This window comes from Berghia stephanieae, chromosome 2 (genome assembly GCF_034508935.2).
Source record: "Berghia stephanieae isolate SIO BIC M18660-M18661 chromosome 2, UCSD_Bste_1.3, whole genome shotgun sequence".
Classification (NCBI taxonomy): Eukaryota; Metazoa; Mollusca; class Gastropoda; order Nudibranchia; family Aeolidiidae; genus Berghia; species Berghia stephanieae.
The window spans coordinates 117989008-118003311 of record NC_088361.1 but is presented as its reverse complement, the minus strand read 5'-3'; the positions used below and the strand labels follow the sequence as shown (position 1 = coordinate 118003311).

At 32.5% G+C, this 14304-nt stretch overlaps 1 protein-coding gene across 1 annotated transcript in view; it reads left to right on the top strand.

Annotated features, from left to right (window-relative positions):
* Positions 1 to 14098, top strand: part of LOC144966374 (uncharacterized) — a 35177-nt gene extending 21079 nt beyond the window's left edge. The window contains exon 2 of the mRNA XM_078902762.1: positions 10898 to 14098. Within this exon, the coding sequence (XP_078758888.1) occupies positions 10898 to 10901 (4 nt within the window). The 3' untranslated portion in view covers positions 10902 to 14098. The remainder of the gene's footprint in view (positions 1 to 10897) is intronic.
* Positions 14099 to 14304: the final 206 nt, after the last annotated feature.

Below are 14304 nucleotides of genomic sequence, written 5' to 3'. Positions count from 1 at the left end.
ATATTATTATTATTATTATTATTTATTATTATTATTATTATTATTATTATTATTATTATTACTATTATTATTATTATTGGTAAGATATAATCAGAGCACGGAATAAGCATATAAACAGTTAACGGATAGATGTATAAATGAAGGAATAAATATGGGACCGACGACGTGCACTTATTTGCGGATCTGATAACCCAATTCCTTATGGGCTCATTGTTGTAACGGAAATCTAAAATAAAAAAGAATTTAAAAAATGACGCCAAATATTGTCCAATGCAACACTGTTAAACTGGACTCATAATTGGTTCGGATGTCAGACCTGCATATAAATATACACGTCGGGAAACAGAAAGTATATGGAAAAAAAAATATGCATAGATAGATTAATGAATAAATAAAATATAGAATTGATATATAAATATGTAGACAAGTAATTGAATGAATGATAAATCAATGAATAAAAATCTGGACTGTACCCGGGATCGATCTTTGTCTCTTTGCGTGTGAAGCGATTGCTCTACCAGCTACCCCTGAATTAATTAAACTTGAGCTTTTATATAGCGCAATATCCACTAAACGTGCTCAAAGCGCTTTACAAGGGTTCCCTGGCCAACAGCAACACATAACATGTAAGACGAGACATGACGCCTGTCAGGCGATATTACAAATTTTTGGGACAGAGACAACGCTTTTAACGGCCAGGTACTCATTTTACACCTGAGTACGGTGAGAGAATGTGAGTAATGAGCCTTCTTCAAGGACTCAACTATGCGCCGAGCGCGAGGCACGAACCCAGGACCTTCCGATCCGAAAGCGAGTGTCATACCACTAGACCACATAGCCGCACTAATTTCCTAAACTTACAAAAATACCCAACCCCGCAAAACAAAACAAACAGAAACATATCAGAGCATGTCTTAATAATACTATGATGTTGCTGCTGGCAGATTTTCTAAGTGTACGGCCTATCCATTCCCACTTCTTTCTGATTTGTATGTATATAATATATAGGCTGTTGGTTGGCAGCTTCCCAAAGGTCCTCGTTTCTAACTTTATCCCTCCATCTGATGCCCAAAATAGGCTTCAACCGTGGCCTTCGTAGAGTTATGGCCTGATACTGACCAAAAAATGACGTCAAACTGCCAGTCTTTGGCCACAAAGAAAAACAAATCGTGGGTTGTATTCAATAATTCAACCAATGGGACCACTTGTTTCCATGAGCAATACTAACGACAACTCACTAGGCGGTGCAAAAACCAAATAATGACGTCAAAATGCCAGTCTTTTTGGGTTTCAGTATCAGGCTATAACTTAACGATGGCTACGATCTGATGCCCAAAATAGGCTTCAACAGTCGTGACGTCACTTCCCTCGTAATGACGCATAGTAACTTAGTAACTGGTTCTAAACTATCGGAACAATGGCGGACGCCCTTATGAAATACTTCTCCGACGAGCATAAAAGTGTATCCAGAGGAGAAAAACATGTTTTGACTTTTATACATTCTGATCACATGACATGTGAAAAAGTTCTCGCCAGCATCAAGAATACAATGACCGATTTTCTTTGTTTAGAACCAAGCTGCTCGTTGCAGGACGGACGTGACATCATACAATTGAATCCTATTGTCTTTAGACATTTAATTTGTTTATAAAAGCCTGTAATTTGTTGGTGACGCATTTGATTGTCCTCCATGTTTCTGATCCATACAACAATACAGACTTTACATTAACATGACTAATATCAGGGATCCCGAAAGTTTCATTCGTGCATTGTGCGGCTATGTGGTCTAGTGGTATGACACTCGCTTTCGGATCGGAAGATCCTGGGTTCAAGCCTCGCACTCGGCGCATAGTTGAGTCCTTGGAAAAGGATCTTTACTTACATTCTCTCACCGTTCTCAGGTGTAAAATGAGTACCTGGCCGTTAACAGCGTTTTCTATGTCCGAAAAAATTGTAATATCGCCTAACAGGCGTCATGTCCCATCCTACATGTTAGATGTTGCTGTAGACCAGGGACCCATTGTAAAGCGCTTTGAGCACATTTAGAGAATATTGCGCTATATAAAGCTCAAATTAAAAAAAATTTACAGTGGAATAATCCTCATTCCCAGTAAACGGCGGGACGACGAGTTTCGATACGGGTTGAGTAGAAGCTTGTTTTTGTTTTTTTTTTTGTTTTGGTTGTTTTTTTTTTTTCTTTTTTTTTTTTCTTCTGATCCAATGATTGGGTAGCTTCGTCTGTCAGATTTGGCGAGTAATTTACTTTGTGAAAAAAACAACAAAAAAAACAAAACAAACAAACAAAAAACAAACAAAACAAAAACAATATAAACCAAGAACCCACATAAACTAGAAACAAGACTAGAATAGATTCCTTTAAAGGGTTTCCACCGCATCTTTGAGGAATGTGCAGGCAAAGAATATAGCATCCTTACATTTAGTGTCACTAAATTATGATCCAATCGTGTCGAAAGCTCTTTCAACTCTCAAATGAGTAAAGAAAATATATATCTTAAAAATAAAAATAAAAAATAAAAATAAAAATAAAACAACAACAACAAAACAATTACCCCCCTCCCAAACAACACAGAGAAAAGCAACAACAAAGAACACCCCCCCCCCCCCCCCCAAATATAGAAAATGTTAAATAAAAATGCATCTATGCAACTATAACGTAACAAAAAAAATCCCCAAACGTTTCCCAATGGAATTATTATTATTATTATTATTATTATTATTATTATTATTATTATTATTATTATATTATTATTATTTATTATTATTATTACTATTAATATTATTATTGTTATTATTGTTATTATTATTATTATTATTATTATTATTATTATCATTTTTTATTATTATTATCATTACTATTATTATTATCATTTATTATTATTATTATTATTATTATTATTATTATTATTATTATTATTATTATTATTATTGTTATTATCATATTACGTTTATTATTATTATTATTATTATTATTATTATTATTATTATCATTATTATTATTATTATTATTATTATTATTATTATTAGTAGTAGTAGTATTATTATAATCATTATTATTAATACTACTATTATTACTTTTATTATCATTATCATCATCATCATCATCATCATTATTATTATTATTATTATTATTATTATTATTATTATTATTATTATTATTATTATCATCATCATAATCATCATCAATAATATGCTTACAGTGTCATTTGAAACTAATCTATGCTCTATAATTCTCTCTCTCTCTCTCTCTCTCTCTCTCTCTCTCTCTCTCTCCTTATCTCTCAGTGTGTGTTTGTGTGTGTGGTGAGCGTTTATGTATGTATTTGTGTATCAGTGGGTGGATTGGTTGATGTTGGCGATCTGCTACTGGGTGATATTATTTTCCTGATGGTTTTACTACTTCTTTATTTCGATTACAAAAGCCCAACCTAAATAGCTTGAAATGAGTGAAAAGTTGTATTGAAACGTTTCAACATCTGCGTCATACTTAATGTTAAGTAAGGATTTACTCTTTAAGTAAACTTATTATAAGAATGGGATCAAAATGTATTATTGTCTATCACAATAGAATGCTGTTTTGAGTGCAACAAACCGTGAACATAAAAACGTGGTCATTTTACTGCCATTGTTAGAAGAAAAAAAAAAAACCAAAAAAAAATAAATAGAAAAAAAAAAAAATAAATAAAAATAAAAATACCCAAAAAACCCCAACAAAATAACACGTATCTAAAATTTTGGTCAGAAAACTCGTCCTTCAAATATCGATCGATTAAATTGAGACTCATCTTGGCAAAAATAAAAGTAAAATAATAATAAATAAATAAATAACCTCTGAAACCTAGGACTTTGCAAAAACTATAGCCATTGTTTATTTTTATAAACGTAATCAAAAAAAAAAAAAAGTCTACGATTGTTTAAAGGTCAATCTGAAAAGTATTATGAGAGTTAATTTGAGAAGGAAATGAAATATTATGATCTGATGTTAAATAAATTTGACGATAAAATGACGAAATCGAGATTACTACGAGATAATTCAAGATAAATTTTCAATGTCAATCATCTTTGGTTTCATTGTATTATTTACATATTCGTTACCTCGATCTCTTGAGGAAACTGATGACAAGGTACTGCCAATAGAATTCAATAATTTACGTCACATTATAGATGTGTGTCGAGATGCGCATATTATTTGCAGGTCTGATAATCGATCAAAGTTATGGGCTTGGTTTAACATTGCTGTAATAGACAAAATTTTGTGTTGGTTTGAGAGTACATATTTCAGTTACAACAATGAGCCCATAATAATTTGGATTATTGGACCTGCATATAAGTATACGACCGTATACGCCGTTGTGATATTTAGTTGTTTAATTTATATTGAATAAATCTCATCTTATTCATTTGATCTTAGATTCTGATACATGTTTGCATACTTGTTATAGTATATTATTTGATTACAAGTCAGTGTACTTTTTGCAAGATGCTGGCCGTGATCTAAGTAGCTACAAGTCATCGCAATTCGGGAAATTTCTTTTTTTTTTTCGGCTCAGCCGATATAAATCGGTTTTACACTGATTTTTAGGACTCACAAATCCGTTTATACTCATATATTCAGGCGCTTGCTCTCTTATCACGTTATGATAAATATTACATTATATTATAATTAGTCCCCGCACTGCGAGTTGTCAATGTAACGCTAATGTGGTATATCAATGCTCTATCAGTGGTTATTAATTTGAATGTAATTTTGTCATGACAAATTGATTTCAAACACAGTTGCTAATGGACTGCATCCCGTATAAAACAAATGATGATAACATGCCGTGTATCTCACTAAAAGACGCCTGGCCAGGTCGTCCGCATTGTATATAATTAAGCAACAATCAATGTTTGTGTTTAGAATAATGAGTCAACAACAACAAATAAAAAATCCAGGATTAAAAGAAAAGGATACATGAAAAAAGAAGAAGAAAATAACAGAAGACGAGACTGAAAGGAAAAGAAAAATCATTGTTTTCAATGGTGCGAACAAGTAAGGTCAAAAGTGTCAATATAGATCTCTATTTTATTCTGCTTTTCATCAACATGTATAATCAGGGCCGTAGTATAATGCACTTTACGCATATTTAGTAGATAATTTCCAAAATAACATTCAAGCATTTTTCCATAAAGGAAATAATATATATATATATATATATATATATATATATATATATATATATATATATATACAATTAATTAATTAATTAATTATTTTTCATTATCAGAACCCATGCACCATAAATTTCTCACTAAAAGATTTCTTTCCGTGGAAAAACGAATAGTATGTGAATTAAAATCGAAAACCATGGGCAGTTTGAATTAATATACTCGTAATGGATACATCAGTTTCTTTATCTTTGCTGAGATCAGAGTTGTGAATTCTCATGTCATGAGGTGGGCGTGATGTTACTGTCATTCTTTACTTCATCACAACGCAATTCACAATTTTTGCTTATCTATATTTTGAATTTATAAAACAGTCTTTGTTCTTATCAAAGTTACATATTAGGGAGCAGGTACTGGTGTATGATAACGTCTGAAAAAGGTGTGTATGAGCGTAGCCATCGTTAACATAATATAGCCTGACACAAGAACCTCTAGGACTGGCAGTTTGACGTCATTTTTTTTAGGTTTGTGTAGCGTCTAGTGAGTTGTCGTTAGTAGAGCTCAAAGAAACAAGTTATTTCATTGGTTGAACTATTGAATACAACTCACGATTTATTTTCTTTTGTGGCCAAAGACTGGCATTTTGATGTCATTTTTTGGTCAGTGTCAGAACTTTATGATGGCTGCGGTATGAGACAGTGCCAGATAAAGCAGGAAAGAAAAATACCAGGAAAAAAGCCATCCGAAAAAACAATCTGCCTCGACAGGGCGGGGAAGTCTGATCCTTTGGGGATGGGCTTTTCTTATTGTATTTTACTTTCTTGCTTTGTCTAACACTGTTTCATATACCTACACTTTCTCTGATCTTTAATCTTTGTTCTGCGTTTAAATCGTAACAATCATCATTAAAAACTATTCGTGCACATTTATTTAAAGAGCATCTCGTTTCCGATCTTTTCTTCTATATTTTTTTCCCCACGAACCATAGCAGCAATCGCTTGTTTTATTTTTGTTGAAGCAAACAAGTTTCCATATTTTGTTTTTGGTTACAAAACCTTGCGAAAGCAATTGATCAGAATCAATTTCAGAAACAAATATAGACATAGGGATAATATGATTGTCAAGTCTACTTTCATGGTTTTCATGAAGCATATCGTTTATACTTTGAATTTTCAGCTAATCACTGTTTTGTACTCTAACCAGTGGCGGTTCTAGCCTATTTACAGTGGTGGGGCAAAGATGATTCGGTCATATATATATATATATATATATATATATATATATATATATATATATATTTTTTTTTTTTTTATTTATTTATTTTTTTTTTATTTTTTATTTTTTATTTTTTTTAAATTAATTAATTTATTTATTTATTATTTATTTATTTATTTTATTTTTTAAAATTATTTTTTTCACCTTTAAAAAAAAAGATTTCAACCACAAATAATCACATTCACAATGAAATGACAATACCAGTAGATTTTAATTATTCCAAACGTAATCAAAAATGAATCACGAAAGAGAATACAACAAAAAATAAAGCGACGAGACATAATGCGACAACACCTGGACAATACAAGTCCATTTCGTTCACTCGAAAAATTAAAGAGATGCTTTAATCCCAACGGCGAGATTAATATTTCTGTTACATTACTTGTTTTCAGTAGTATGTAGTAACATTAAAGTTTTCATCGAGAAGCAACAACAGCGATATGACTCGAGTTTCATTCAGAGCTCATATTGCATCATTTTTACTGCTCTCTTGGTGGTTAGAATGATTGTGCCGGTGGTGGTAGTGGTTGGAATAGTGGTAGCGGTGGTGGTGGAGGAGGATGTAATTATGGTAGTGGTTTTGGTGGTGCTGTTGGTTAGAATGATAGTTGTGGAGACGATGACGGAAATTGTATGATGATGTTGATATTGTTTTTATTGCTATTGTAGTACTTGTTGTTAATATTGTTGTTGTTGTTGTTGTTGTTGTTGTTGTTGTTGTTAATGATGATGATGATGATGATGATGATGATGATTATGACAACGACGATGTCGTTGACAATGATGATTACTATACGATATTACAAAGTTTATTCAATCTTAGGCTTTCGACAATAAATCATACAATTTGATGACCACATACATGAAAGTGGAAAAAAAAAATGGTAAATGGAACCAAACAATAAACTGATACCATTAATAACCACAAAAAAAAATACAACAATAGAAATACCACCAATACGTACAATAATAATAATAATAATAATATATAATAAATAATAATAATAATAATAATAATGATGATGATGATAATAATAATAATAATAATAATAATAATAATAATAATAATAATAACAATAATAACAATAATAACAATAATAATAATAATAATAATAATAATAATAATAATAATAATAATAATAATAATAATAATAATAATAATAATAATAATAATAATAATAATAATAATAACAATAATAATATTACCATTATCATTACTACCACCACCATCATTACTACTACCGCCACCGCTACCACTATCACTACCACCATCACCATCATTATTACGTTTCCAATAATTTTTTCTCGTCTTTTAAAATTTGATATCTACAGACGAAAATTCCAGTGATTTTTTTTCAAAGGGTAGTTAAAATATCTACGATTTTATTAGCCTTGAAAACTGCGATTTTTATTTTCCTATTTCAAGTAGGCAGGTCTGCTATGACAAGTATTAGTTCCATAGTCAAAATAAGACAAACAAAAACAAAGTTTATTTAATCTTAGGCTTTTGCCAATACTTCATACAATACAATTAAGACAAAATAATGTTACCAATCTCTCCTCATGCATTCGTTAGACTATCACAATAACGACCGTGTTATCTTTACTCCTCACACAACCAACCCCTAGCTTCCCGCCTTTCATCGCGAACTATCTTATGTATGTATTAGCTTCAGGATGGGCAAGTACGGAATCTGCCCACCCTTCCTTTAAACGTATTTATTTCCTCTATAACTTAGTTAGAATTCAACTCTCTCCTTTCAGAAGAGAATTTCACGTATACTAATTCAATTTTTGAGAAAACCAAAATGGTGGTTGTATTTTATATATTTATAAGTCGTGACTTTTGAATAAAAGTGTTTTGTTTTATTAGACCGAATACAATAAAAAATTGCATTGTTTTGCAAAATTATTTTGTCTGGCAATAAAAATACAGCGGCAATTACTTTAAGAATTAAAAAAAACAACTAACAAATTGATTTGTTAAAAAACAAAACAACCCCCCCCCCCAAAAAAAAAACAACAACAAAAAACAAATAAGAAAACAATTTAAATAAATGAGTTTTGAGAAGCACAAAAGAAAACGAGAAAAAAAGAAATGGTTTAAATGGATGAACAAATATATAAAAACAACACAAATTGATACTAAATTGATATAAAATTAGTAAATTAATAAATTTAATTCAATACTGGAACCTTCCCAAAGTCATTACATCAATGGTACCAGCACAAGTAAGGCAATAAATAAGAAAAAGTTCGTTTGCCAAAATCCCTATTTAGTTTTCACTGGTTAATAAGGTGGGCTCATTTGAATTAGCCCGACCTAGTACTAGAGAGGCCAGACAGCAAAAATCGTCAGGCGACGTGACGATGAGATGACGATGTGGGCGGAGTGGAGTGGTTGGGGGGGGGGGGGCTGATAAAAAAGAACAGGAGCGTATCCTGGTTTGTGCATTCAGGGGTGTATGGTGATTCGCAATCTATCAAAAATACACACATATTGATTTCAGTACGAAGTATCAAGTTTAAGTAGTAACTTTTGAAATTATCTAATTTAAATTTGATTATTTCGGACCTGGTAATACAGCATATGACTTGAAAAAAACAGGCTGGTATTTGCCCACCCTGCCCATTATTACCAGCCGTCCCTGACTCTAACCCAGAGACAATCAATCAGAACTACCTCGTGGTTTATTATCCTTTTTTATCGTTGTGTTTCGATTATTTTGTGTTGTTGCTGTTTTGATTGGGTTTTCTTTTTCTAAAAAATTCGCCTCCATCTGGAATTTTCCGTGACAAAAGGCTCAGTGGCTTGAAGGGTAGAGACAAACGACATAAGATGTCGATGGTAGAGACCTATCTGCCCATTTTCATATCAACCTTCCAAACATGTCTCCTAGTCGTATCTAGTAGTGACCTTCCATTTTGGGAGCATCAGAATGATTCAATACAGAAAAGCATAAATTTTAACAGTAACACCGTACAATGCCATGCAAATTTAATTTGCTTTTATCAACGTTATTATTGTTGTTCGATTTAAAAAAAAAATATAGCTATGCCTTTGTAATTTTGGTCGCAGGTACAATCTGTTTCAATAACTTTTGAAACTGTCGCATTTGCCCTTGTTATAACATTCTGAATCAGTCTAAGTATAAAGAGAGCCATATATACGTATATCTTTATGAAGGCCTATTGTGCTGAAGATATACATAATCTAAACTTATCAACACCCAAAAGCTGTGAAATTTGATCTGGAATTTAAAATTCTAATATTGTTATTATTCTTTGACATGTTTTGTCTTAAAATAATCTCTTGATGACGATCATTGATGAACGTAATCAGGAGGTGTAAAAAACAAAATTTCCATCTATTCACCAAATTTCCACCAGGACTTCCAGATTCAGATTATATCAGCCTGTTGTATAAAATAGTTTTAACAAGTAGAATTTTGAAAGAAGTAATTCTATTTCTCTCTCTCTCTCTCTCTCTCTCTCTTTCTCTCTCTCTCTCTCTCTCTCTCTCTCTCTCTCTCTCTCTCTCTCTCTCTCTAAAAATAAAACAATTAACCATTTAACTGATGTACACGGGAAAAACACGATTAAATTGGCCAGAAAACTGGTTCTTCAAAATATCAGTCGATTTGATTGACCCTCATCTTGGCAAAAACCCTCAAACCTGGTACCTCGCGATGGCATCGTGGATAGCTCATACGGTAGAGTCACGCTCTCACCGGCCAGGCGGAGTTGTCGTACCAATAAGGTCACTGGTTCAAACCCCCATCACCGCCGCGAAAATTGTTTATTCTCTATTGTCTTCTGGTACTTTCCTACTCACTTCATCTCTTGATGTCCTGTTGCCAGCTTTATTTCCGCGCATCTACACATTTTATTACCTGACCGATTTTATCGTTGATAGCTCAAAAGATTCGTCATTATATATGCTAATTTCCACAATAATTAGTAGTAATAAATGAGTGTCTGTTCGTCATGGCCTTTATTTCTCCGCAAGTATTGCGGGTTCTCCGCTACTATTTTTTTTTGTGCGGCTATGTGGTCTAGTGGTATGACACTCGCTTTCGGATCGGAAGGTCCTGGGTTCGAGCCTCGCTCGGCGCATAGTTGAATCCTTGGAAAAGACTCTTTACTCACATTCTCTCACCGTACTCAGGTGTAAAATGAGTACCTGGCCGTTAACAGCGTTGTCTCTGTCCGAAAAAAATTAATTGTAATATCGCCTAGCAGGCGTCATGTCTCGTTCTCCATGTTATGTGTTGCTGTTGTCAGGGACCCCTTGTAAAGCTCATTGAACACGTTTAGTGGATATTGCACTATATTAAAAGCTCAAGTTTTTAAAAATATAATTTTTTTAAAACTATTTTTTTTAATAAGCCAAAGCTGTGGCAAATATTATTTAGATACGATTAAATTTTAACGAATATTATTTTGATTATTCCAGATAATTGGAGATGTGCTTGGAAAAGAATGACAGCTATAAGGCATTCGTGAAATGATCCACAAACGCAGAGTCACATGATGCCCTGCTTATAGAGCTTGAAATGCCATTGATACACATTGAAATCTGTGACAAGAAGGATTACCACAGACGTGACCATCTTGTTCAGCATTTTCCGGAAGTTTCAACGTTAATTTATGGTCAACAAAAATTGTGACAGTCTCTCGAAACTATGTGCTCGAGCCATTGACGAAGTTGATGGATGAACTCAAAATGACCCACATCATGAAAAGTACTCGTAACTCTCCAAAGATACACCAATATAATTTGCCAGTGTTTTTAGTCGGTTTGACCGGGTAGATTAGTTTAAAAAGTATCCTATAGTTGAAAAGCAACAATGCTCCTGATCAATGACAAGGAAATAAAAAACAATAATGGATAATGAGTGACTCCATTGGACAATCTAGATAGCATCTTAACTCTAGTCAATATCAAAAACTAGTAGACTGGTTCACATAGTGTCAACGTATATTGTTGCTTGCGGCACCTGGGTACCTAATTAGTTTCCGAACGAATCAAACATCTAATCACCTCCTCACCCTATTCGAATGACCGAGGTTGTTGATGTAGAGGAGGCATGAGAGATGGTTTTGCGGTAAGGAGCCTCCATCCAGATCTGTCCGCAGCTTTTCTCGTTAGTGTTGGTTTGTCCATTCCTGTCCATTCTTTCATATTATTCATCAACCATTTATCGTTTTTTGTCATCCTCTCCCTCTGCCTCCCTCCCAAGGTCCCTTGTATAATAATGTTGTTGTTTTTTTTTGCCAAAGTATCATGTCGAGAAACATGACCAAAGCAAGACAATTTTCTTCTTTTGACTATAGACAGAAATTCCTATGGTCCTTTTATAGAAACAATTCTTATGTAAACCTCTTCATTCGACTAATGGTCTCGAATAGAAAATATTAAAAATTCTACTATACTACAATACTACGGACAAACATTGAATAAAATAATTCTGCAGAAAACATCTCATCGTCATTCTATCGAGATGACTTTCATACTGTGACGTCATCTTGGTAGGTCATTATTTGAAGTGAATGTTTTCTGGAGAAAACATATTTTAAAAAAGAAAAGAAAGACAATATTGATAGCCATTTCCAGTTTTTTGTTCCTCCGACAAGAACAATAAAAATTAATTAATCAATAGTTTTTCAATACAAATAACAAGATCAAATAATGTCTATATTTCTAATAACATGTCAAAAGAGAGAATGCGTTTGACACCCGATTCTATTTTGTAGAGACTCTTACAGTTTGGAAAATACTATCGATATGTGTCTATTATTTATTGAAACAGTTATGGAAAACAATGAAATAAAGCAAATTATGTACGTTTGCAAATGCAATCCTCAACGCTGTGATCTCAAATAAGCTGAAAACGTAAATATATATTAAACAGCCCAGAGCAGAAAAGACGGGCGGAAGAATAAACAGCATAGCAGCTTTATTTAAACGGAAATTGCAAACAAAACAAAACAAATAAGAATTGAAAGGAAGTTTTGATCTCAAACACAATTTCAAACGAAAATAATTAAGTAAATAAATGTGCTGAGAAACACTTTGTCCTTTCTTGAGTTCCGGGTTTTTTTTGGTTTTTTTTTTCTTTTTTGGTCGATTTTACCTTTTTTGTTTTTGATTATTCATTTAAGATTTATTTATTATTAAGATAGAGCAGTCGACGAGGTGGTCGGACGGATATGGTTTTGTACGGTAATCAATGAGGCCTGTGTTAGAACCGGTAATTTCGTTTTCCCTTTTCTTTTATCATATATATTATGCGTGCGTATGTGTGTGTGTGTGTGTGTGTGTGCGTGTGTGTGTGTGTGTGTGTGTGTGGTATCGTTTTGTGGTAAAATTATAAAAGCGGATTGCAGATATGATGGTATAATCCTTTAGAACACCACTCGACAATGCTACAGGAATATGCTAAAAAGATTTTTTTTTTCAAAAAAAGTCCGAAGAACAAGAAACGATCATTCCGGATGTTAGTGATTCTGTTCCTGTGAATTTTGAAGATATTATTAGTTTGATGATATATATATTTTTATTACATTGGCAAAAACTGTTTTCAGCCTATTCCTTTTGAAGGTCTCTGGAACTGTGTTGCTAGAGGTAAATTGTGAGTTAACTATAAAAAGAAGTATAGAATTAAAATAAATTAAACAGCTTCAAAAGGAACAAAATACTTGACACCAAACGGATGGGCTTAACTCACTCAATCCTAGAGATTTTTGCTACTTTTCAAAATTGGAAAAAATGTATTAAAAAAGAGCATGTACATAGATAGTATTATTTAACTATCATTAACACGCAAAAGCTATAAAACATTCACGTTGATAATATAATATGCCTATAATTTGTCTCATAAAAATGTAATAAATAGGCATGGGGTAAAAGTATCCCGGGGTAAACTACGGATATAGTCGGTGTTAGGGTTGAGTGAGTTAACACCAAACCGACTGGCTCAAAATAAATCTTCGGTGGTCATCAAAAAGTTTTTAATTAATTTTATTTACGCTCTGAGTCAAAAGTATTTTGTTCCTTTTTTAAATCTGTTGGATATAGAATACCAATTTAATGTTGAATATCTTTTATAGTCCTAATGTTTGAAGTCACTTGAAATTTCCATTCAATTTGAATGAAACAAATTAGGAATGTCGGTGTATACTCCGATGAAATTCTTTACTGTAAAAGATTTCATCCCCATTCCTTTGTTCTTCTTCTTCCTCCTCATTCTCATTCTCATCCTCCTTCCCTTCCTTCTCTTTTTCTCTCATTCTTTACTTTGTTCTTCCTTCCCATCCAACTTCTCCCGTGACTCCTTATCCATTATCTTTTTTCTCTCCATTCTCTTTCACTTTCACATTCTTTGACTGCTCCACTTGTTGTTCCTTGTGATTTTCATCACATATCTATTTAATTTATTTATTGTGTTTAGATCCTTTAAAATATAAAAATTGTGATATATGAAAAAAAAAGCCCAACTATTTTTAATATTTGACAAAATGACGTAGGAGCTATGGCTTAGCGAAATAAATGACAATAAATAAATGAATAAATAAATTGATAATTGTGTATAGAAAGAAAGAAAGAAAGAAAGAAAGAAGAGTGAAAAAGAAAGGAAGAGAGAAAAAAAGAAAAGAAGAGAGAATACAATTTGTCGTGCCGACTTTGACTTTTGTCACAGAACACGACAGACAAGTATCAGATAATATATACAATTATTAAAACTTCGAACGAATTATTTAAAGAATTAAAATGAAAACAACGGGGAGTTGGGAGGTGATTTATTTTTCAAGTTAGCCGAATTAATTACTTCACCCGATATTAAATTTGGATTACGCACA